Below are 23,823 nucleotides of genomic sequence, written 5' to 3'. Positions count from 1 at the left end.
TCATCGAGGCTTCGGCCTCGCTTTCAACCAGTCCACAGTTCAGAGAGTCAGCGCCACCAAGAGTCTCCGAGAAGCAAAGACGTAAGAGTTACTTCCCCCTCACACGTCATCTCCTACTGGTCCGTCTAGCCAGCTGTGCACCGTTAATTATCGTGGCAAGAACTCATAATATCCCGCTAACTGTGACCTTAGTTTTCTTTTTGTCAGATGTCCGTTCCTTTCTTTGGTCCTTCATTAAAGCAGACCATGAAGACGTAACGTGGGAGGAGTTCGTGTTCAGCTTCTACCCGCACGACCAAAAAAAAAAAAAAAACTCGAGTAGGAGAAAACAAGGGCGAAGGAAATAAAGAAATTGTAAATCACCCTTTGGTCAAACATACAGAACTATCATTTTTCTTAGAGATAGGTAGATATTTTCAGCTTCTATGGGTTGTTTTTTTAAGAATGGGGTCAGAGACTGAAAAAAAATTGTTGTCCTCCGTTTCCACTTGTATTGTGTCTCTGTTTTATTTATGCTTATCGTTTGACAACTTAAGGTTAATTATTTTTAATTTTTGGTTATTCTTAAAAAGATTTTTATTTGCAATAATTCTCGCTTTTAATTATTTTTGTTATATTTTTTTAGCTATTTATTTTCTTTGAGACGTTTGGCTGTTTTTGTTTGTTGTCTGTTCCTGTTTCTTTTTTCTTTTTTTTTTTTTTGTTTCCTTTTTGTTGTTCTAGGAGATTGATTTGTTTTCTTTGGTGCCTTTGTTGTTTTATTTTGTTTTGAGAGTCTGCGTCTGGTTTTTTTTTTTTTTTTTTGGATACTGCACTCTGTCCTCTTCCCACTTTTTGTAAACAAGACTTGTATGTATCGTTTCTGCTGTACGTCTGAGGGAGGAAATTTTTTTGTGTGTTCGTTGTTGCTCACATAGACAATCCTGTCTTGTTTCACTAGGTCTGCTTCTGGTCTGGATATGTTTCAGTATGGTCAACGTCACCATCCCTTTCTTCTTCCTGACTCTCACCATGGCGTGTTACGAGGGGATCATTTCTTACTCTTACTACCACGTCAAAGGGTGTGACCCGCTGGGATCAAAGAAGATCACGAATCCCAATCAGGTGGACAACAATGCCGAGCACTGAGAATGACGATAGGAAAAAAAAAGAACAGTACCGCAGCCAGTCTTGTTTATGTATATAGTCTAGACTCTAGAGAACCAAATCCATTTCCTAAGAAGTTCTTGCTTTTCTTTTCATTACAGTCTTTTTTGTCTTTAATTGTGTTCTTTTATCATCATCTTCTTCTGTTTCACCGAAGGTCCAGTAGAAGTGCTAGTTATTTGCTGCTGCTATCTCCAGTTCTCCTTCATCAATACTATCATTGCTTCTGGTACCAGTCGCTAGTATTGTACTAGCTCTACCATCACATTACATCCCTCCTCCCCTTCCTCTTGCTTCCCTTGTCATTCTTTGTTCATTTCTTTAAGGAAACCAAATTACTAAAGGAAAGTTTGAGTTCCTAATAAACTACTCTCGTTTACCACCCGAACAAATGTTTAAGGTTGGCGTATTTATTGTCAGATCATTCCTTTCACGGTGATGGACATCTTCCAGAATCTTCCAGGAATGCCAGGACTTTTCCTTGCATCTCTCTTCAGCGCTTCTTTGAGGTAAATGGTTGATCAGAGCTACTACCATCGGGCTTGGAAGTTTGTGGAGAGCTAAGTGTTCACGAGGTCTGTGAAAGTCTTGTCCCCTCTGTTGCTACAGAAAATGTTGAGGCAGAACATAACGAACCCCAATGCAATCAAGGCTTCGTCTGCATCGTAACCTGAGAGGCGTGGAGGTCGATTCCACGATTTCAATGTCTGAAATCAGAGGCCTGATCCCACCTACATGCTCCACACATGTCCAGGATTTGAAGAAAATGTCTCGGTGCAGACGTCGGTGACCCTCCGAAGAGTGTTGGGTGTCAAAAGAAAATGTGGAAAAATACAGTCACCGGCCCTGTAGTCCTTCACCCACACTCATGGAAGTGGTTGCTCAAGAGAGGTTATCTAATAAGAGTCATCCTCAACACGAAGACTTTTGGTTAGATAGAGTATGTATGTGTGTGAGAGAGAGAGAGAGAGATGTGTGAGTGTACAGATTCAATTGAATCCTGAGGATTCTGGATTTTTCCCCTTTTGCTTTGTTTCTAGCACCTTGTCGTCAGGACTAAGCAGTCTGTCTGCACTGCTGTGGGCTGACATTCTCAAACCTCGTGTTGGAAACATTTCGGATTTGAAAGCGACAATCATCGCCAAAGTTAGCGGTATGGAGCACTGTCTGCTCTCGTAACTCTCACACAGACACACTGCATTCTGTACTACCCTACATTACCATATACAACAAAAGTGAAGAGAGTTTTTCTGTGTCGCTAGATGTATTTGCATGCTTAAGTGTCTCGGTACACTTCAGTGAGTGTATAAGTTAGTGTTTGTTTGTTTGTTTGTTTGTTTGTTTGTTTGTTTGTTTGTTTGTTTGTTTGTTTGTTTGCATGCATGCACACGCAAAGGCCTAGTTAGCGTAAGAGAGTGGATATGTAGATGAAACATGGACTGAACAAATACGAATGATGATGAGACATATCGAGGACATCTGACCGACCCACCAGACGACTGCCTCAGAAAGAGAGTGACGCCATCTTGTCCTTGTCTGCAGTCGTCGTCTTCGGCCTCCTGTCGTGCGGTGTTGCTCTCCTTGTGTCGCTCATCGGGGGTCCTCTCACGCAGGTGAGTGAGTGAACTAAGATGTAAGAGAAAGGTTAATTAGTAATTAGAGGACAGCATTTATTGGACAGCATTAGTTAGACTATTAGAGGACAGCATTTACAGAGTAATTGACGTGATGTTGTGGAGTTTTTTGTTTGGTTGGGTTTTTTGTTGTGTTTGTTTGTTTGTTTGTTTGTTTGTTTTTGTTTGTTTGTTTGTTTGTTTGTTTGTTTGTTTGTTTGTTTGGAGCCTAGAAAATTTACCCAGACTACTTCGTTTATAAAACTGTTTATGGCGATACTTAGAACACTGGTGCAGGCATTCAATAAACTAGTCAACTGGTTGTAAGGGAAATAACCCCGTTTAGTAATCAGCTTCATTGTTGTCTCATAGTTGTCTCCCATGAACCACATCGAAACCACAAACTGAAAAATATTTTACTAGTTCTTTGACGATAAATAGAGCATCAGTATCCTTATTTAACATGATTAAAACTAACAGAATAGAAACATAGCTGAGTTCAGTGCATTCTAGAGGCAAGACTGCCGACTGCCAGAGCGGAGGTACATTAGGGACGAGATAGCGGGGAGGGTGAAGGGTGATAGGAGAGGAGAGGATGAGGGTGTAGCCAACAAGGAAGTCGTCTGTAAGTGCCTACAGCTGTAAATAAGATTATGCAATTTCCCCAAGGCGCAGCATGAGCGAACCAGACAATTTACGAAGTAAAATTAACTCGCGGGTAAGGCAGCCTGGATTTGGTGGGGGGGGAGGAGAAGGGGGGTCTTTTCTCTTTACACTACCCCCACTTACCCTCTATTTACTTTTGTTGTTTCCTTTTTTTTCTGTCAGTTTCTTTCCAGCTAAATCATTCCTTTTCATCGCAGATTGCCGGCAGTTTGCTGTCCGCCTTTGGCGGTCCTCTGACCGGCCTGTTTATGCTCGGCTGTTTCTGTCCGTGGGCCAACGCCAAGGTAAAAATTGTTTTACCATAACCAGCATCCATTCAATGTGTGTCTGCTTGTGTCTAGATAACCACTTAACGTTTATGGATTGCTGTTTAAACCTGTCCTTCACTGACCATATCCTGAGCTATTGTTGTCATCATTGTCAATCGCTGTCTACACAAACGTGCTGTAGACATGTTTTCATAACATCAAGCACCACACAGCAAGTTTAGTTATCTGAAGTTCCTTTAAGAGAGGGTTAAATCCCAGTCGTAACTCACTACTCGCACATCCCAGCTAAAAGCGCACGCCGCCTTGCGGCAGAATTCCGAAGACTCACTTCGATCGGACAACTCTCGGTCTCTCTATGTGCAGGGTGCTTTCATCGGCGGCCTCCTCGCCCTCATCTTCTCGTCGTGGCTGTCTCTGGGAATGAATTTCACTAAAAGCATCAAAGCTGCGCCCTGGCTGCCGCCGGCGTCTATGGAATATTGCTACGTCAACTCCACCAGCAACGCCGCCAACTTCTCAGCCTTCGCCGAGGGGGGGCCATGGACCAGTCGCTATAATCTCAGCTTGCATGGCGGCGTCGAATTTAGCCAACTGAACTCTTACTTCACTGACTCCATTTCAACGACAGTGGCGACTGATGCAATCCTCCCTGGCCCGTATGTACATATTTTTTAATTTTCTTTACTTTCTCTTCTTAATTTTGTTTTTTCTTTTTAATTTTTTTTTAACACACACACACACACTCCTTGCTCCTTCGACATTTTCGTTCTCCTCTTGTTCCTCTCTTCTCCAGGGATGACTAGCATCCTGACAACCTGTCGATGCGTTTGCTGACCAGATCCGTAAAGGGCAATAAAAAAGTAGTCGACAGTTTGGGGTGAAGGGGAAATAAGTGAGGGTTGCCACGTAACTCTCCCTTTTGCTCTTCTCGCTAATTCATTTGCGCTCGCGCTCGATCATTCCTAGAGTGCTCTCTGAAATGAAGTCGTCAAAATCTGCTCTTGTCAGGGACGCGTTCAATCCTCACAATTTCATACACCGTCACGCATCACTCGAACTCACTGACGGCCATATGTATGCACATCCCCACGCGTGTTCTTTTTCACACAGATATCACAGAGATTTGTCGTTGGCAAATAAGATTTAAATAATTCAATTCAACATTTAACATTAAACACATACATTATTGAAAATCATATACGGTGTAACATCGGTATAAATGTCTTTTTGCGGCGTCGTTCAATTAAGTTGGTCCTCTGTTTATCTTTCGAAAAGTTCTCAAATTGCTACTTACAGTTTGGCTTCTGTTATTCACACTTGTTCATACTTCCACACTGTCCGAAGCGATCGCCCAAGAATAAACTTTCTGGTAAAATCCTCCCTGAATTTCACATACACTATACTGCATCGCAATGTTAACAATCGTAGTCACTCTCCTTTTCTGACTACACATTAAACAACGATAAGTCTTTTTCCTTTACGACATGTCCTTTCTTAAAATCCACAGTTGTAGGATTCTTATGTTCTCCATCTTAACAGAGTTGTACATTGATTAGTTTGACAGTTCTTCTCTTCTTGAAAACTCTCACAATTTTCAGTTCTTATAAGGGGTAGATGCTTTCTTGGCCGACATCTAGGTGGCGACCACGAATAGTTATTCTGGAACTACACACAAGTTCCCAAAACGGACAATCCATACACTCTGTCCGCTCCTTGTCCCTTCTCCCAGACGTCTCTGTATCCACACTACTGTCAGCTCGCTCCTCAGTTTTCCGCCCGTCCTCTCTCACCAAAATTCTTCTCCGTCGTTATGGAACAACACACAAGTTCCCAAAACGGACAATCCATACACTCTGTCAGTTCCTCGACCCTTCTCCCCGCCGTCTGCTTTCTTCCAAATAATTTTCCACTACAATCTAAAATTACGTCATAAAATGACGTCGGGTTCTGACGCGAAAACACGACGCAGCAAACACACTCATATACTGGTAAGGGCGATAATCCCTGACTAACTACAGACAGGGACAACAACCCCCTGTTCCTAACAACTCTACTTAAGTCATTTGTGGGACATGGGGCAAGGATTCCTTCCACCCAATAGTGTCAGCAGTGGATAAAATAGACATTGAATTAAAGATGGTCCAAAGATAACTACACCAACCATACTCTATGACATTCTCATACCCCAGAGAAGTAATCCTCCAAACTTTGGTTAGGATCGGACACACACACACATATTTATGTATATCATCGCCACTCTCTGCTTTAAGATGAACATGAACATCGTGTGTTGTCTTTTTTCAGGCAAGGGATAGAGAAAATGTACACCGTGTCTTACATGTGGCTGGCTCCGATTGGTATCTTCTTCACCATCATAGCAGGCAGCATCGTCAGCTTCGTCACGGGTCAGGCTGGCTGATTATCTTCCAATAATTATCATCTTGTCGTCGCCATATTCACTGTCATCGTCATCATCGTCGTTCACGTCTGTATAGTCTTTTTGACAACCGTCGCTGTCATCATGGTTGCCAGCTTCACCGTTACCTTTGTTTCATTTTCCTACTTCTCCATTCATTCGTGTACCTTCTATGAATGCCGATTTATCATGTCCATATTTCTGGATTTGTATCGGGTACTCCATGTCAAGGGTTAACAAAGGAAAAAAATGTAATGTGTTGCAAGGCATGTATGTGTGATACAATCTTTGGGTTTCATGCAGGTATGGTCGTCTGCACGTGAGCATGCGATACTCAGCTTGCTTTTTTATAGACACACACGTGACTATGCCATGTGCTTGTGTTCGTGTGATTGCATGCCAGTTGGATGACGGAGGGCAGTGGATGAGGCACATCTGCGACATCATTCCTTGTGTCCGGGGTGGTTGGGTGCGTGCACCTTGACATGCGCTTTTTTAATGTCACGTGATTGCATCCTCTTGTTTTCTCTCCAGGAGGCAACAAACCAGGAGAGGTTCACCCTCGCTACTTGATGTCCTTCTTTGACCACCTGTTCTGCTACCTGCCGGAGTCGGTCCGTAAGCACCTGAGGTGTGGTGAGGACTACACCACCGCCGATGTACGCCTCGTTACTTACTCTTTGCTGACTATAGACAAACATTAAGTGCTAGTTACAGACAAGTATTATGTGTTGATTACGGACATGCATTTTGTGATACCTTCAGACAAATATCCTGTTCTAATCAAAGACAAATATTATGATTATCTCTACAAAACATCATGAGATGTGTAAAACAATTTCAGATGGGTTAAAAAAAAACAGTCTGTGATCAATGTAAAAACAGTTTGATAAGTGTGAAAACGGATAGAGATTGGAGTAGAATATTTTGAAAATTATTATAAAAACAGTTTAATAAGTGTAAAACTAGTTTGATGTAAGTGTAAAAACAGTATGAGATTGGTGTATAAACATCAAAGCTTTGGAACAAAATTAGTTAAACTGATGATGATAGAAAGGAATTTTAAAAAGTGTTTCGAAAATAATAAAGAATGAATATGTAGAAATTACTAGATGTTAATGTATCTATTCCTCTATTGTCTTCACTTTCCCTCTTTATCCATCTTTCCCTCTCTATCTCTCGCTCTGTGTGTGTGTTTGCACCTCATCCCTTTATTTTCAATTCCCTCGTATTTGTACAGATGACTGATTACCAGCCGCCAACAAAAGTCATCATTATGGACACGGAGATCATCATCACCCCGGACAAAAACGACGATAAGGCAAACGAGAAAGAAACGATGCTTTCAGGCGGCGGTCTTGACCCAGCAGATGACATCGGGGACAACTCCAGCTGCCTCGACAGCAGCAAACTGAATGGGAGTAAGCTGCCCCTGGCGTCATTCCTAGCACATCAAGAGGACAATCTGACTAATGGTCAGGTGGAAAACAGTGGCGAGTATACTGATTGTCCTCTACTTCAAGGTAATAAAGCTCTCGATGCTACCGTCGATGAAACCACGAAAGGAAATATTTCCAGCTCGGAGAACTCCAGGCTCTAACTGGAGATAAAAAAATTATAACAAACAAAATGGATGGGCATGTCATCAGCCCTCTCTCGCTGATTATAGTTATTAGAAAAACAAACTACTCTGAACTTACTATAAAGTTGATGTCGGAAAAAAAAGCAAATATGTAACTTGACGAAATAAAATTAATTTTTAAAAGGTTGACAGCTGTGTATGATGCTGCTTTAAGAGAACTACATTGTTGTTATGGAAGCTACGTATCTTCATAAATTTCGGAAGGAACACGTGTCCTGCTAGAACTTGTATTTATGAAACATATTTCCTTGGTCTGTGCAAGAGGCACAACTCTTTGGTCGCTAGCATACAGCCTTTGATGGCAGTTGCATCCCTTGGCAGTGACCTCCCTGTGTTGTAACCAAATAAATTACAAGCGCACATGCATCAACACAGTTTGCCAAACGACAAACACAACGGGGGCAGGAGGGATAAAGAATGAGGGGGAGATATTTGAGCCAGCAGAAATAAAAGCTTGTGAAATGAAATAAGCGGCGAGACTTGTTTGAACGAAATTTGTATAAAGTATCTCAAGATATATTGTTTTACAATCACGCTTTCCACGAAAAAAAATTCAGGTAAAATGTGAATAGCTTACACACCTTGGGGTAACACACAGAAGTAGATCACCGTGTTTAGCGCCTGGCACAAACCTTGATTTACTGGATAAGTGGGTTTTTTTCCATTCGTTGTTTCTTTGCCTTATAACAGTCACAAATCGTAACAAATCCTCACAAAGAAGAGCTTTCAGATCCGTTTCCGATTTCAAAATGGCGGATCTTCCTAACATTGAAGCAATTTTAGAAGTGAGTAATTAAGCTTTTATTTCATCAGAACATTTTAAAGAATACTTAATGCAAAATCAACAGTAGCTTTTTCTGTAAATTGTATTGTTTGCTTATAGAAAACGCATTTGGGTTTATCGACAATTTTATCGTATAAAAACACCTTCACGACAGATTCTGTTGACTTTTTTTACCACAACTGCTTTCGGAATCGTATGAATGGCAAGTCTCGACACCTCGCTTTATTGGTATGATATCCAAGAAAGAATAAACAGTCTGCACCTTTCCAGGTTTTCAAATCCATTTACGTCTGTGTGTGTGTGTCTTTTACAAACCACCAGACCGGATAACACGAGTCTCAATTTAAAAAAAGCCGAATAAAGAAAAGCTTTTTGAAACTAGCCTTGACCCTGAGTCACTTATCCAGTAATCAAGGTCCGTGGTGTCTGGCATGCGGAGGATGAAGTCCAGCCTCCAACTTCAGCCGACGTTTTCCTCCATGCAGTGCAGAGCATCTGTGACTGAGAAGGTGGAGAAGAGTTGATGGTGGGGAGGTTTCCAGCCGACATGGCCGACTACAACTTGAACTTTTTACCTTCTGCTATGCTGTGATTTAAACATTAACACGTGGCACACGTCAGACATCAACGACAAATATTCACCCACACAACATCTCCTGAAATTTAAAATTAAAATCAACATATTAATTAATAACAACATTTAGTGAAAATTGGCAGAAGCCTGTCTGCCTGCCTGTGCATAAATACTGGTCACGCCCTCTACAGACAACATCCGCCCAATAATTTGTCAACAAGAACGGCAAAGTAGACTGAACTATATTTATTTAAAAGTACACTTACTATGATAATGTATGAATTGTATTCAGAGCAAATATTAACGTGCGAAACACACTGACCTATCACTCAAGGTGCTTTACTCTTGTCTACGGTATGAGTGGTTTAATGTAGACATACGAGTACTTAATGATGGTAAATGGTTGACAAAACGACCCAGTACATTCTTTGTAAATCAACGTACAAGTGAACACTAACTCTAAACCCTGGCCACGTGATTAAAACGGGGGATAATAAAGCTAACGGTTGTTTCCCTGCATGGTGGGCTCTAATAAAATGTTTTCATGTTTTACATTTTATTGCCCACATATGAGGGCATGACACAATAATCACCAAAGCTTTGAACTCCGACTGAAGCAGAGGGTGGCCATTGCACAGTTTTGTCCTCGATGAAGATACAACCACACTAACTCCACACCTTTCACGAACTGTTCATGTTTTAAAATGAGTTCAAAAGGTTTACACTTATTAAAATGTACTTTTAGACAGAATCTTTTTAATTAAAAGAGAATGTTTGTGTTCATGCGTAAATTAACCTGCTTTTTTCCCTCCCTCAACATGGCGCTATCTCTGCAGCATCACTTGGTGGGGGTACCTTCCGTCCCTTGTACCCCCAACCTCCACAGGTACCCGGCAGGTATATAGTGACGATACAGATTCTCCATGTACCTCACGAGTCAGTCGACTGGCGACACCACACCTGACTGTGCACACCGACACCAGGCTACAACTGCTTTCCCTGCAAAGAAAAACTGGAAAAGACAAAGGTAAGAAGTTCCTTCAGAGAAAAGAAAATATTTTCCGAGGTTTTAAGTCTTCGTTTTGTATTTTTTCAGAGAGGGAAGAAATTCTTTTGTCCTTAGGGATTTTTTCAGAAAGTTTAAAAGTTAAAAATATTTCTCTTAATTAAAAAATAATTTCTGGAAAATTATTTTTACTTTTGGATTTGTCGGATTTATGACGAACGCACACTTTTATTTCAGTTATTTTTAGCTTCACGTGGCCATCAAAGCTACCGCCGATCTCATCATCAACAACAACAACAACAACAACCGCGTCATCATCATGGTCGATCCTTCTCACGCTTTCCACATCGCCGACTACGGCGTCTTCGCAGCCACCATCGTCATCTCCATCGTCATCGGCATTTTCTATGCCTTTTCAGGGGGTCGTCAGCGCACGACGACAGAGTATCTGGTGGGCGGCCGCAGCATGCAGTTCATCCCCGTCGCCATCTCGCTGATGGTGTCGTTCGAGTCGTCCATCATGATGCTGGGGTTGCCGGCGGAGATATACGTGTATGGCGCTCAATGGTGGATCTGCTACATCGGCTTCATGATCTCCCAGATCCTCTCCGTCTTCATCATGGTCCCCTTCTGCACCCTCTGAAGATCACCAGCGCCTACGAAGTAAGCACAACGACAGCAACAACAGGACAACCATTGCTGTCAATAGTGTTCTATTTTAAAATTATTTTTCTTATTCTTTTGGTGTGTGTGTGTGTGGATTTTCGAGTGATAGAGAGAGTGTGAGTGAGTGGGTGGGTGAGCAAGTAAACAGCGAACACTAAGCGGAAGACATATGGACGAGCTGTGTACAATTGATGTGCTCTTGACAGCTTCGGGGACTCAGATGAGGTTTATTTTTAGTTATTAAATATTTATTTTTATTTATTTGTACTGACTGAACAATTAATTTTCTGACTTATACTTCAAACAGCATGATTACTCTTCCATTCTGTTTCAGTATTTACATCTGCGGTTCAACTCCACCGCCGTCCGCCTACTAGGAACATTCCTGGGAATGTTGACTTACGTAAGTAGAGCCAGCTGTTGCCTTATTTGTGGATGTCTCTTGTGGTTTGTCGTAATGCGCATGTGTCATGGATCTAGTCAGAGTGCTAGGACTGGGCGAAAGGTGTGCGAATGATGGAAGTTTTCATAAATGGAGTTTCATAAATGACGTAAGGAGACGTCAAAATAAAGTGACGTCAAAAAGAGAGGTGACGAGAGGAAATAAAACGTTAGCGAGCAGAGAGGTTGGGACATTGGAGAGCAGGACAGAAGAAGGACGATTGGAGAGCGGATTGAAGTAGAGAGGACGTTAGGAAGCAGCTAGAAGAAGAAGGACGATAGATGGCAGATAGAAGAAGAGGACGTTAGCGAGTGGAAGAAGAAGAAGGAGGTTAGAGAGCGGATAGAAGACGGAGTGAGTTATGAAGAGAGCTTTGCCAAGAAAATGTGCCTCGCGAGTGAGTAAAATATTGAGTAAGATAGTCAAAGAAAAAGCTGCTGTGTTAGTGACTGTATTTTGTTTTTAGTCAGGATTTGTTCTTTTGAGCCCCGGGGGGAGGGGGGGCGCTCCACCGTTTGAGAACCGCGGCCCTAAGTCATATGATAGCAATTTTCTATCAAACCAGCAACCACTCAACCATCTTGGAGTTTCGATTTGCCTTCTGACCGGGTCGGCTTTCATTAACCAGCTCATTATACGGGTACCTGTACAGTTTTACAGACAATCCCTTTCAAAATACTTTACTTTGCCTCACATGAACAAAAAACAATGCACGATTGAAAAATTGTATTTGGCTTTGAGTTACAATGATTGAATCTTTCTAACTTCTTTTTACATATCTTTTTTCTTTTATTACCCTACTTTTTTCTTTCTACCTCCTTTTTTCCTCTATTCACTGTCCTTATTTCATCTCTCTTCCCCTCTCCTCTTTTTGCTTTAAAGCCCTCCATCATGGAAGAGTTAAGATTTATTAAAATTAAATTCTTTGTTGTCCCAAAGACTTAAAATTGGTTTGTTAAAAGCTTCAACCAATAAAAATGTTGTAAAAAGGTTAGCATTGTATATTTATTGTGTATTTTAGTTTAAAAGGTGTACGGTAGTATACTAGTGAGTTTAACCTTGTGTTATTGATGCTGTTGGCACCATTTTTTGAGGTTAATATGGCCACTAAATACTGATTCAAACAATCTCTCTTTGTTTCGTTCCTGTTTACCATTCAGACTCTCATTTCAGCTCTCTCTCCATTACTAATTTTATAAAGTTCTCTCCTTTCTAGACTTGGTATATGGGCATCGTCCTCTTTGGTCCTGTTATTGCACTGGAAGCAGGTAAGCTTCTTTAGCTTCAGGTCAACTCCAAAAGTTAAGGGTCAACGTTTTGAATTTCATGCAAACCTCTTGAATCTCTTGGTCTTATGTAACCTCTTTAGTCTCTGTCTCATGCAAACCTCTCCAGTCTTTTTTAATCTCATGAAAACCACTTAAGCTTCTTTGTCTCCTGTAAACTTCTTTAGTCTTTAATGAAGTTTCTAATTGCTTTTTTTTTAAACTGAAGGTTGATCTTGTACAGTTGTGTTGGTTTTCTTGTTGATTTTCTTGTTATTCCTCTTGTTGGTGTTGCTGTTGTTGTTGTTGTTGTTGTTGTTGTTGTTGATTATTATTATTATTATTATTATTATTATTATTATTATTAATAACAGTTATCCCTAATTAAGATCTATTTTTCAATTACAACGGTTTCCCATCAAATGACCATCATCATCACACCAACAATACGTTTTTTATTATGACACTTTCGTTTCACCGTCACTGACTGTATTACTAAACTTCTGTGAATATTGGTGACTGGTTTCACCATTACCAGTTATATTATTAAACTCACGTGAACGTTGCACAATTACAGTTTATACTTTATATTTATGTGAACCTTGGCGGTTGCGTTTTCAGTCACTGGCTTTCCACAGTGGAGCTCCATCTTCGTCATCGCCCTCGTTGCTATCATCTACACATCCATTGTAAGCATTCTGAGTATTTTTCATGTGTAACCGAATGTGTTACCCTATTTTACTTTTACATAACTAGTAGATATCTGTTTGACAGACCGGTTAACTCGGAATACAACACGCACTGATCCAAATGAGAACATTTTTAATTTTAAAGTTTCTTCGCGGGGTTGGTTTGTTTGTTGTTTAAACAATTTCTCACTCTTTGTAAGAGGATAGAACAGTTGGATTCTGTGAAATAAGTTTTCTTCCTCTATATAGAATACACGTGAGGTTAATGTCTCAGCCATTGGAAGGAAGAAAGATGTTTTTAGTAAAGAATGAAGGCAGAGATGACTTGGAACTGTCTGTATGGATGTCTTGTGAGATAAGAGATGCGAAGAAGAACGAGAAATAATAGTTACAGTCTGAGCATACGAGTCCTGGTCAGGTTAGGATGTGACCTTCTTGCACTCTCCGTGGCAGGGTGGACTGAAGGCCGTCATCTGGACGGACGTGTTTCAGAGCTTTGTGATGTACGCCGGTATGATCTCAATCTGGTCAAGGTTTGTATCTGAGGCTCTCATAATTCTTTGGCTTCGATTTTAAAGAAAATGTTTTCTTTCCTCTTTCTCTCTGGTTTTTTTTTCTTTCTTTCTTTTTTTTTCTTGTCTTCCTTTTTTCATATATTTTTTATTTATTTCATTTTCGTTCCTATTTTTTTTCTCTCTTTCTTCTGTTTTTTCTTTCTTTCCTCCTTTCATTTTTCCTTACTTAGTTTTTTTCATCGTTCAATATTAAATGAACGTGTCTGTTCACTTTATTTCTTACATCCCATTCCATTTGCTTTCTTTCTCTCTATATATATATATTTCTCTCGAGAGCTAACCCCTACCTCTTTATGTACCTAAAAATGTGCGATCTGCTTTGCAAAAACAAAATATATAGTCTTCAAACAAAAGATTTTTGATCTTCTTTCGCGGACCTAACATACATTTTATTACCCACTTTCGAACACTCGTCTTATCAGGCTAAAATTGTTCCTTTCTTCGCGAGACTCTCTCAGCTCTGTTCGCAGGGTACCATTGACGTTGGGGGTCCGGCGAAGGTGTGGGACATCGCGCGAGAGGGAGGACGTCTGCAGTTCTTCAAGTAAGAATTAGACACGAGACACGAGACAACAACAAAGTAAAAATCATAATAAAAAAAAATAATAATAATAATCACCATCATTGATTTACTTGCCAGATGGCAAAAGTTTAAACTGATTGGTAGTTGAGATGGGTGAGTGGATGGAGGACTGGATGGTTAGATTGGCGGATAGATGGACATTCTTTCAGTCTCCATATCTCCATCTTCCCCTTACTCTCTCATTCACTCCCTGTCCTAAAGCACCCTGCCAATCAAATAAATAAGCTGACACGCACCAATTGAGTAGTCTTTAACGGAAAGAATAGAAACATCGTAAAATACCGAGTGGAGAGTTGGTAGTCTGTCTGCTCAAAAGCTCTTTTCCATCGAGGGAAGTGTTGACAGTCCTGACATTTGCGTTACATACATGCACGCACTATCGAATATTTTTTGTCTGTTTACACGTGTACACATGGGCGGCGAGAGAAAAGGTTAAAGAGAGTGGGACTGTTTGTAGAAACAGGGGATCTTGATTGGCGAAATAAGTCGAAAAAGCACGAGTTGTTCTTTACAGAATTGGTCATCTTCTGATAATGACCAGGAGAAGCTACAGAATTTTGCACACAAATGTTTTTGATGCTTTTAGACAAAGATGTCCCTTCATAACCTTTTTCTACTTTTTGAAAATTATTTGTTTGTCTGATTGCATGAACATGCAAATGTGTTTTGCGCGAATGATTTATTTTGTTTGTGTGTGTGATGAGAGGTGGGTCAGTTGGTATGTGTGTATGCGTATCATGATCTACACAGGTGTGAAAGACAGGCAGTGTGGTGTGGATTCACATTACACAAGATGCTGTACTCTCTCCTCACGACCTATTACACCTTAACTGTAAAACTTTTTTTCGCAGCTTTGATCCTAATCCCACGACCCGCCACACATTCTGGAACCTCTTTCTGGGCACCTTGATCCGAAGCTTTAGCCTCGCTTTCAACCAGTCCACAGTTCAGAGAGTCAGCGCCACCAAGAGTCTCCGAGAAGCAAAGACGTAAGAGTTACTTCTCCCCTCACACGTCATCTCCTGCTGGTGCACCGTTAATTATCGTGGCAAGAACTCATAATATCCCGCTAACTGTGACTTTAGTTTTCTTTTTGTCAGATGTCCGTTCCTTTCTTTGGTCCTTCATTAAAGCAGACCATGAAGACGTAACGTGGGAGGAGTTCGTGTTCACCTTCTACCCGCAAGACAAAAAGAAAAGCAAAACTCGAGTAGGAGAAAACAAGGGCGAAGGAAATAAAGAAATTGTAAATCACCCTTTGGTCAAACATACAGAACTATCATTTTTCTTAGCGATAGCTAGATATTTTCAGCTTCGATGTTATGGGTTTTTTTAAGAATGGGGTCAAAGAGTTAAAAAAAAATGTTGTCCTCCGTTTCCACTTGTATTCTGTCGCTGTTTTATTTATGCTTATCGTTTGACAACTTATGGTTCATTATTTTTAATATTTGGTTATTCTTAAAAACACTTTTATATGGAATAAATCTCGTTAACAGTTCTTCATGTTATATTTTTTTAGCTGTTTATTTTCTTTAAGACGTTTGGCTGTTTTTGTTTGTTATCTGTTCCTGTTTCTTTTTTCTTTTACCTTTTTTTTTGTTTGTTTGTTTCCTTTTTGTTGTTTCAGGAAATTGATTTTGTTTTCTTTGGTGTCTTTGTTGTTTTATTTTGTTTTGAGAGTCTGAATCTGCTTTGTTTTGGTTTTGCGGTTTTGTTTTTTAATTGCTTTATAGTTTGTTTTTGGACACCGTTCTCTTCCCACTATTTCTAAACAATTAAGACTTGTATCTATAGTTTTGTTTCTGCTGTACGTCTGAGGGGAGAAATTTTTTTTCTCGTTGTTGCTCACATAAACAATCCTGTCTTGTTACTGGTCTGGATATGTTTCAGCATGATCAGCGTCACCATCCCTTTCTTTTCCTGACTTTCACCATGGCGTGTTACGAGGGGATCATTGCTTACTCTTACTACCACGTCAAAGGGTGTGACCCGCTGGGATCAAAGAAGATCAAGAATCCCAATCAGGTGGACAACAATGCCGAGCACTGACAATGATAATAGCAAAAAAAGACAGTACCGCAGCCAGTCTTGCTTATGTCATTCAGTATTATAGTCTAGAGAACCAAATCCATTTCCTAAGAAGGTCTTGCTTTTCTTTTCATTACAGTCTTTTCTGTCTTTACTTGTGTTCTTTTATCATCTTCACCCAAGGTCCAGTAGACGTGCTAGTTATTTGTTGCTGCTATCTCCAGTTCTCCTTCATCAATACTATCATTGCTTCTGGTACCAGTCGCTAGTATTCTACTAGCTCTACCATCACATTACATCCCTCCTCCTCTTCTTCTTGATCCCCTTGTCGTTCTTTGTTCATTTCTTTAAGGAACCCAAATTACCAAAAGAAAGTTTGAGCTTCCTAATAAACTACTCTCGTTTCCACCCGAACAAATGTTTAAGGTTGTCGTTTTCATTTCCAGATCATTCCTTTCACGGTGATGGACATCTTCCAGAATATTCCAGGAATGCCAGGACTTTTCCTTGCATCTCTCTTCAGCGCGTCTTTGAGGTAAATGGTTGATCAGAGCTACTACCATCGGGCTTGGAAGTTTGTGGAGAGCTAAGTGTTCACGGAGTCTGTGAAAGTCTTGTCCCCTCTGTTGCCACAGAAAATGTTGAGGCAGAACATAACGAACCCCAATGCAATCAAGGCTTCGTCTGCATCGTAACCTGAGAGGCGTGGAGGTCGATTCCACGATTTCAATGTCTGAAATCAGAGGCCTGATCCCACCTACATGCCCCACACATGTCCAGGATTTGGAGAAAATGTCTCGCTTCAGACGTCGGTGACACTCCGAAGAGTGTTGGGTGTCACAAAAAATCCAGTCACTGGCCGTGTAGTCCTTCACCCACACTCATGGAAGTGGTTGCTCAAGAGAGGTTATCTAATAAGAGTCATCATCAACACGGAGACTTTTGGTTGGATGGAGTGTGTGTGAGAGAGAGAGAGAGAATATATGTGTGAGTGTACAAATAAAATTGAATCCTGGGATTCTGGATTTTTCCCCTTTTGCTTTGTTTCTAGCACCTTGTCGTCAGGACTAAGCAGTCTGTCTGCACTGCTGTGGGCTGACATTCTCAAACCTCGTGTTGGAAACATTTCGGATTTGAAGGCGACAATCATCGCCAAAGTTAGCGGTATGGAGCGCTGTCTGCTCCCTCAACTCTCACACAGACACTGCATTCTGTACTACCCTACATTACCATATACAACAAAAGTGATGAGAGTTTTTCTGTGTCTCTGGATGTACTTGCATGTTTAAGTGTCTCGGTACATGTCGGTGAGTTGGTTGTTTGGTTGGTTGGTTGGTTGGTTGGTTGGTTGGTTGGTTGGTTGGTTGGTTGGTTGGTTGGTTGGTTGGTTGGTTGGTTGGTTGGTTGGTTGGTTGGTTGGTTGGTTGGTTGTACACGCAAAGGTCCGTTAGCGTAAGAGAGTGGATAATCATATGTAGATGAATCATGGACTGAACAAATGCGAATGATGATGAGACAAACCAGGAACTAATTGACCGACCCACCAGACAACTGCCTCAGAAAGAGAGTAACGCCATCTTGTCCTTGTCTGCAGTCGTCGTCTTCGGCCTCCTGTCGTGCGGTGTTGCTCTCCTTGTCTCGCTCATCGGGGGTCCTCTCACGCAGGTGAGTGAGTGAACTAAGATGTAAGAGAAAGGTTAATTAGTAATTAGAGGACAGGATTTATATAAGTTATTGACCTGATGTTGTGGAGCTTTTTGTTTGGTTGGGTTCTTTGTTGTTTGTTTTTGTCGGTTGTTTTTTGGTGGTTTTTGTTTGTTTGTTTGTTTGTTTTGTATTATTTGCTTGTTTGGAAAATTTTCCCCGACTAGTTCGTTAATAAAACCGTTTATGGCGCTACTTAGAACACTGCTGCAGGCATTCAATAAACTAGACAATTGGTTGTAAGGGAAATAACCCCTTTTAGTAATCAGCTTCAAGATAGCTAGTTGTCTCCCATGAACCACATCTACCAAACCGCAAACAGAAAAAAATTTTACTAGTTCTTTGACGATAAATAGAGCAGCAGTATCCTTATTTAACATGATTAAAACTAACAGAATAGAAACATAGCTGAGTTCAGTGCATTCTAGAGGCAAGACTGCCGACTTCCAGAGAGGAGGTACATTAGGGAAGAGGAGAGGAGTAGGGTGTAGCCAACAAGGAAGTCGTCTGTAAGTGCCTACAGCTGTAAATAAGATTATGCAATTTCCCCAAGGCGCAGCATGAACGAACCAGAATATTTACGAAGCAAAATTAACTCGCGGGTAAGGCAGCCTGGATTTGGGGGAGTGGGGTGAAAGGTGTCTTTTCTCTTTACACAACCCCCACTTACCCTCTATTTACTTTTGTTGTTTCCATTTTTTCTGTCAGTTTCACTTTCCAGCTAAATCATTCCTTTTCATCCGCAGATTTCCGGCAGTTTGCTGTCGCCTTTGGCGGTCCTCTGACCGGCCTGTTTATGCTCGGCTGTTTCTGTCCGTGGGCCAACGCCAAGGTAAAAATTGTTTTGCCATCGCCAGCAATCCATTACATGTGTGTCTGCTTGTGTCTAGATAACCACTTAACGTGTATGGATTGCTGTTTAACCTGTCCTTCACTGACCATATCCTGAGCTATTGTTGTCATCACTGTCAATCGCAGGGTGCTCTAGACATGTTTTCATAACTTTAAGAACCACACAGTATGTTTAGTTATCTGAAGTTCCCTTTAAAATTACAGAAATGAGAGGGATAAATCCCAGTTAAATCTACTCTCAGGTCCAGCTAGGGGCGACCTTAGACCTGTGCAAACTGTGCACCTGCAAAGGGCCGAAAAATCTCAGGCCCGCCACCTTATTTAATATAAAACAGAAAAAATAAATAACGACAGCTGTCGGCAATGTGGACGAAAAAACATTGTTATTTACAAATGTTGCTAGAATCGGAGTAGTAAGCTATATGTAGTATATTACAACATTCTGCCGTAATGAGAATAGCATGGGCCGCCACTTGGTTTGATTGACATTAGCGGGCGAAAGGGCCGCCGATTCTTTTTCTATCCAGGGCCGCCCCAAGACCTGAGTCGCCCCCTGTCTATTTGCTCTTATACAAATGGAGTTAATCTCTAAAAGCGCACGCCGCCTTGCGGCAGAATTCCGAAGACTCAGTTCCATCGGACATGTCTCGGTCTCTCTATGTGCAGGGTGCTTTCGTTGGCGGCCTCCTCTCCCTCATCTTCTCGTCGTGGCTGTCTCTGGGAATGAATTTCACTAAAAGCATCAAAGCTGCGCCCTGGCTGCCGCCGGCGTCTATGGAATATTGCTACGTCAACTCCACCAGCAACTTCTCAGCCTTCGCCGAGGGGGGGCCAGGGAGCAGTCGCTATAATCTCAGCTTGCATGGCGGCGTCGAATTTAGCCAACTGAACTCTTACTTCACTGACTCCATTTCAACGACAGTGGCGACTGATGAAATCCTCCCTGGCCCGTATGTACATTTTTCTTTATTTTCTTTACTTTCTCTTCTTAATTTTGTTTTTTCTTTTTAATTTTTTTTTTTACACTATCTATCTATCTCTCTCTCCCTGCTCACTCGTTCTTCTTTTGTTCCTCTCTTCTCTGGGGATGACACGTCCCCTGACAGGCTGTCGATGCGTTTGCGGACCAGATCAGTAAAGGGCAATAAAAAAAGTAGTCGACAGTTTGGGGTGAAGGGGAAATAAGTGAGGGTTGCCACGTAGCTCTCTCTTTCGCTCTTCTTGCTCATTCATTCACTCTCGTGCTTGTACCCTCTGAAAGGAAGTCAAAATGTCAAAATCTACTCTACTTAAGTCATTTGTGGGACATGTGGGGCAAGGATTCCTTCTACCCATTAGTGTCAGCAGTTGATAAAATAGACATTGAATTAAAGATGGTCCAGAGATAACTATACCAACCATACTCTATGACATTCTCATACCCAAAAGAAGTAATCCTGCAAACTTTGGTTAGGATCGGACACATATATATCTCATCGCCATTCTTGCTTTACGGTGAACATGAACATCGTGTGTTGTCTTTTTTCAGACAAGGGATAGAGAAAATGTACACCGTGTCTTACATGTGGCTGGCTTCGATTGGTATCTTCTTCACCATCATAGCAGGCAGCATCGTCAGCTTCCTCACAGGTCAGGCTGGCTGATTATCTTCCAATAATTATCTTCCAATAATTATCTTCCAATAATTATCATCTTGTCGTCCAATATTCACTGTCATCGTCATCATCGTCGTTTACGTCTGTATCTTCTTTTTGACAACCGTCGCTGTCATCATGGTTGCCAGCTTCCCCGTTACCTTTGTTTCATTAAAAAATGTAGGTGTGGTCATCTGCACGTGAGCATGCGATACTCAGCTTGCCCTTTTATAGACACACACGTGACTATGCGATGTTCTTGCGTTCGTGTGGCTGCATGGCCAGTTGGATAACGTAGGGCAGTGGATGAGGTACATCTGCGATTCCTTGTGTGGTTGGGTGCGTGCGCCTTGACATGAGCTTTTTTAATGTCACGTGATTGCATCCTCTTGTTTTCTCTCCAGGAGGCAACAAACCCGGAGAGGTTCACCCTCGCTACTTGATGTCCTTCTTTGACCACCTGTTCTGCTACCTGCCGGAGTCGGTCCGTAAGCACCTGAGGTGTGGCGAGGACTACACCACCGCCGATGTAAGCCTCGTTACATTTACTTTAATGCGGTTACTGACAATACAGACAAATACTCTTTGCTGACTATAGACAAACTTTAGGTGCTCGTTACTGAAAGCATTCTGTGTTGATGACGGACATGCATTTTGTGATACCTACCGACAAATATCTTTCGTCTACAAAGCAGCATGAGATGGGTGTAAAACAGTATGATAGGCGTAAAATAATTTCAGGTGGGTAAAAAATCAGTCTGAGATCAGTGTAAAAACAGTTTCATAAGTGTGAAAATGGTTAGAGATGGGTGTAAAACAGTTTGAAATGATTATAAAAACAGTTTAGTAAGTGTAAAATTAGCTTGATATGAGTGTAAAAATACTATGAGATAGGTGTTTAAACATCAAAGTTTTTAAAAAAATTAGCTACATTAATAATGAGAGAAAAGAAGTGTTTCAAAAATAATGAAGAATGGATAGATAGGCAGACATTAATAGATTTATTATATCTATTCCTCTATTGTATTCACTGTCCCCTTTTTACTCTATCCATTTTCCCTCTCTATCTCTCGCTCTGTGTGTGTGTTTGCACCTCATCTCTTTTTTCAATTCCCTCTTATTTGTACAGATGACTGATTATCAGCCGCCAACAAAAGTCATCATTATGGACACGGAGATCATCATCACCCCGGACAACAACGACGATAAGGCAAACGAGAAAGAAACGATGCTTTCAGGCGGCGGTCTTGACCCAGCAGATGACATCGGGGACAACTCCAGCTGCCTCGACAGCGGCAAACTGAATGGGAGTAAGCTGCCCCTGGCGTCATTCCTAGCACATCAAGAGGACAATCTGACTAATGGTCAGGTGGAAAACAGTGGCGAACATACTGATGGTCATCCACTTCTAGGTAATAAAACTCTCGATGCAACAGTCGATGAAACCACAAAAGAAAATATTTCCAGCTCGAAGAACTCTAGGCTCTAACTCTAGATAAAAAATTATAACAAACAACATGGATGGGCATGTCATCAACTCTCAAGTCGCTCGCTGATTAGTTGTTAAAAGAACAAACTATACGTAACTTACTATAAAGTTGATGTCGGAACAAAAGCAAATATGTAACTTGACGAAAATTAAATTAATTTTTAAAAGGTTGACAGCTGTGTATGATGCTGCCTAAAGAGAACAACATTGTTGTTATGCAAGGTACCTACATCTTCATAAATTTCTGAAGGAACACGTGTCCTGCTAGAACTTGTATTTATAAAAACAATGGAAATGCCAATGTTCATGTACCCTAGACCTGGTACCCGGATCTACGTTTCTTCTTCTTTAACCCTACTGTTTAATGGCTCTTCAGACTTGTTAAATTAACACGAAATAAAAAATATCTGTAAGCTCTTAATTTGAGTTGACTGTGACCTTATTACTAAAAGTTAAAATTACAGTGAAGGAAGTTATAGTTTTTAGTGCTTTTTAAAAGTAGGTGTGTCCTACTGAGACGCAGTTCACGACTAGTAGGTGAATAATATTAATCTCTGCAAAAGTTTTCATTATTTTGGGTTGTTTATGTAAGAAGTTGTCTTTTGATTTCAGCATGCACTTAAATTATCTTTGAAAAATACTGAAGGCAAAGTGTTACTCAGATGTTTACACTACAGAAAAAATACATCCTGCTTCCTTGTACTTAACTTGATGCTCTCAGCGAACTCGTTGTTCGAATGATGTACGTCGGGACTTTCAGATATTCAAGGAAAGTACAGATGACATTGTCTCGATTATTCATCCATGAAAGCTAGGAATTTCGAATAAAGGATCCTGTGTACAGCAAGTCCGGTGCACGCCTGTTGCTTAGCTAGGACAGGAGACCATGTCAGTCCTCTCCATTGTGTTCTGCACTGGCTACCCATCCGGTCTCAGTACAAACTGCGCTGTGTTGTACTTTCTTTGCAGGCTCCTGCTCTATTTTGCTAAACTTTTCTTCCCTTACATCTCAGTCAGACTACCCTGCTGATGACTGTATACCACCAGAACAACCACACGTGGACACCGGATTTTGAGTTACTGTCTTTAAAAATAGTGGGATTGCAACTTTTCTATCAGATAGCATCTTTTAAAGAATCGGTCCTAGCATTTGTAATTAATCCTGCACTTGTGTACTGTTTACCTCTGTATTCATGGAATACAGAAAAAGTGGTTGAATATAAAAATATAGGAACGTTAAAGGACATTTCTGCTCCTGTAATCTTTCCTTTTCTTGTCTTGTCGCAAGACGTGATTTCTTTGTTCTGTGCAAGGGAAAAAACTCTTTGGTCTCTAGAACTCAGCCTTTAATAAGAGTTGCTTCCCTTATTCTGTCAGTCGATTTGTGAATGAGTACAGCATTAGCGAACAGACCAGCAAACAATAAAGACAATACATGTACTCATGTAAAGATTTGCTCATGTGGTTTACCAGAACAAAAAACACAGAAAGGAGAAGGAAACGGGGAAAAAAGTGCTGAAATGAAAGAATAAAGAAAGAATGGAATAAAGAAAAAAATTACTGCCCTTTAATGCTTAAAGCAGATCTTTCTATAAACTTCGTCCTTATTATAAATTGATGTTTCAATGAAAATCACTGCCCACAGGTGAGCGCTGTGGGTCTTTTTCGAACATGCTTCTTACAGTTCAAAAACATCTTTCCCTGAGTCTTTCTGAAATGGATTTCTTCATGTGGTTCTGCTGCATTCTGTCTCTCCTCCAAAACCTCAGCTGTTCTTTCT

At 40.9% G+C, this 23,823-nt stretch overlaps 1 protein-coding gene across 1 annotated transcript in view; it reads left to right on the top strand.

Moving 5' to 3' along the window:
• The window catches only part of LOC112555508, a 29,094-nt gene extending 5,975 nt beyond the window's left edge, over nucleotides 1-23,119 (top strand). Inside the window, 29 exon segments of the mRNA XM_025223943.1 lie at nucleotides 3-81; nucleotides 969-1,104; nucleotides 1,567-1,655; nucleotides 2,187-2,299; nucleotides 2,689-2,759; nucleotides 3,623-3,709; nucleotides 4,058-4,350; nucleotides 5,999-6,099; nucleotides 6,645-6,769; nucleotides 7,351-7,704; nucleotides 10,364-10,736; nucleotides 10,739-10,779; nucleotides 11,117-11,185; nucleotides 12,441-12,492; nucleotides 13,111-13,178; nucleotides 13,632-13,711; nucleotides 14,224-14,297; nucleotides 15,437-15,546; nucleotides 16,227-16,361; nucleotides 16,811-16,899; nucleotides 17,416-17,528; nucleotides 17,959-18,029; nucleotides 18,815-18,833; nucleotides 18,836-18,900; nucleotides 19,587-19,870; nucleotides 20,449-20,549; nucleotides 20,959-21,083; nucleotides 21,684-21,966; nucleotides 23,013-23,119. Coding sequence (XP_025079728.1) covers nucleotides 3-81; nucleotides 969-1,104; nucleotides 1,567-1,655; nucleotides 2,187-2,299; nucleotides 2,689-2,759; nucleotides 3,623-3,709; nucleotides 4,058-4,350; nucleotides 5,999-6,099; nucleotides 6,645-6,769; nucleotides 7,351-7,704; nucleotides 10,364-10,736; nucleotides 10,739-10,779; nucleotides 11,117-11,185; nucleotides 12,441-12,492; nucleotides 13,111-13,178; nucleotides 13,632-13,711; nucleotides 14,224-14,297; nucleotides 15,437-15,546; nucleotides 16,227-16,361; nucleotides 16,811-16,899; nucleotides 17,416-17,528; nucleotides 17,959-18,029; nucleotides 18,815-18,833; nucleotides 18,836-18,900; nucleotides 19,587-19,870; nucleotides 20,449-20,549; nucleotides 20,959-21,083; nucleotides 21,684-21,966; nucleotides 23,013-23,119 — 3,707 coding nt within the window.
• The last annotated feature ends 704 nt before the right edge of the window (nucleotides 23,120-23,823 follow it).

The sequence above is a fragment of the Pomacea canaliculata genome, linkage group LG14, assembly GCF_003073045.1.
Source record: "Pomacea canaliculata isolate SZHN2017 linkage group LG14, ASM307304v1, whole genome shotgun sequence".
Taxonomy (NCBI): Eukaryota; Metazoa; Mollusca; class Gastropoda; order Architaenioglossa; family Ampullariidae; genus Pomacea; species Pomacea canaliculata.
This window is presented reverse-complemented; position numbering and strand designations above follow the sequence as displayed.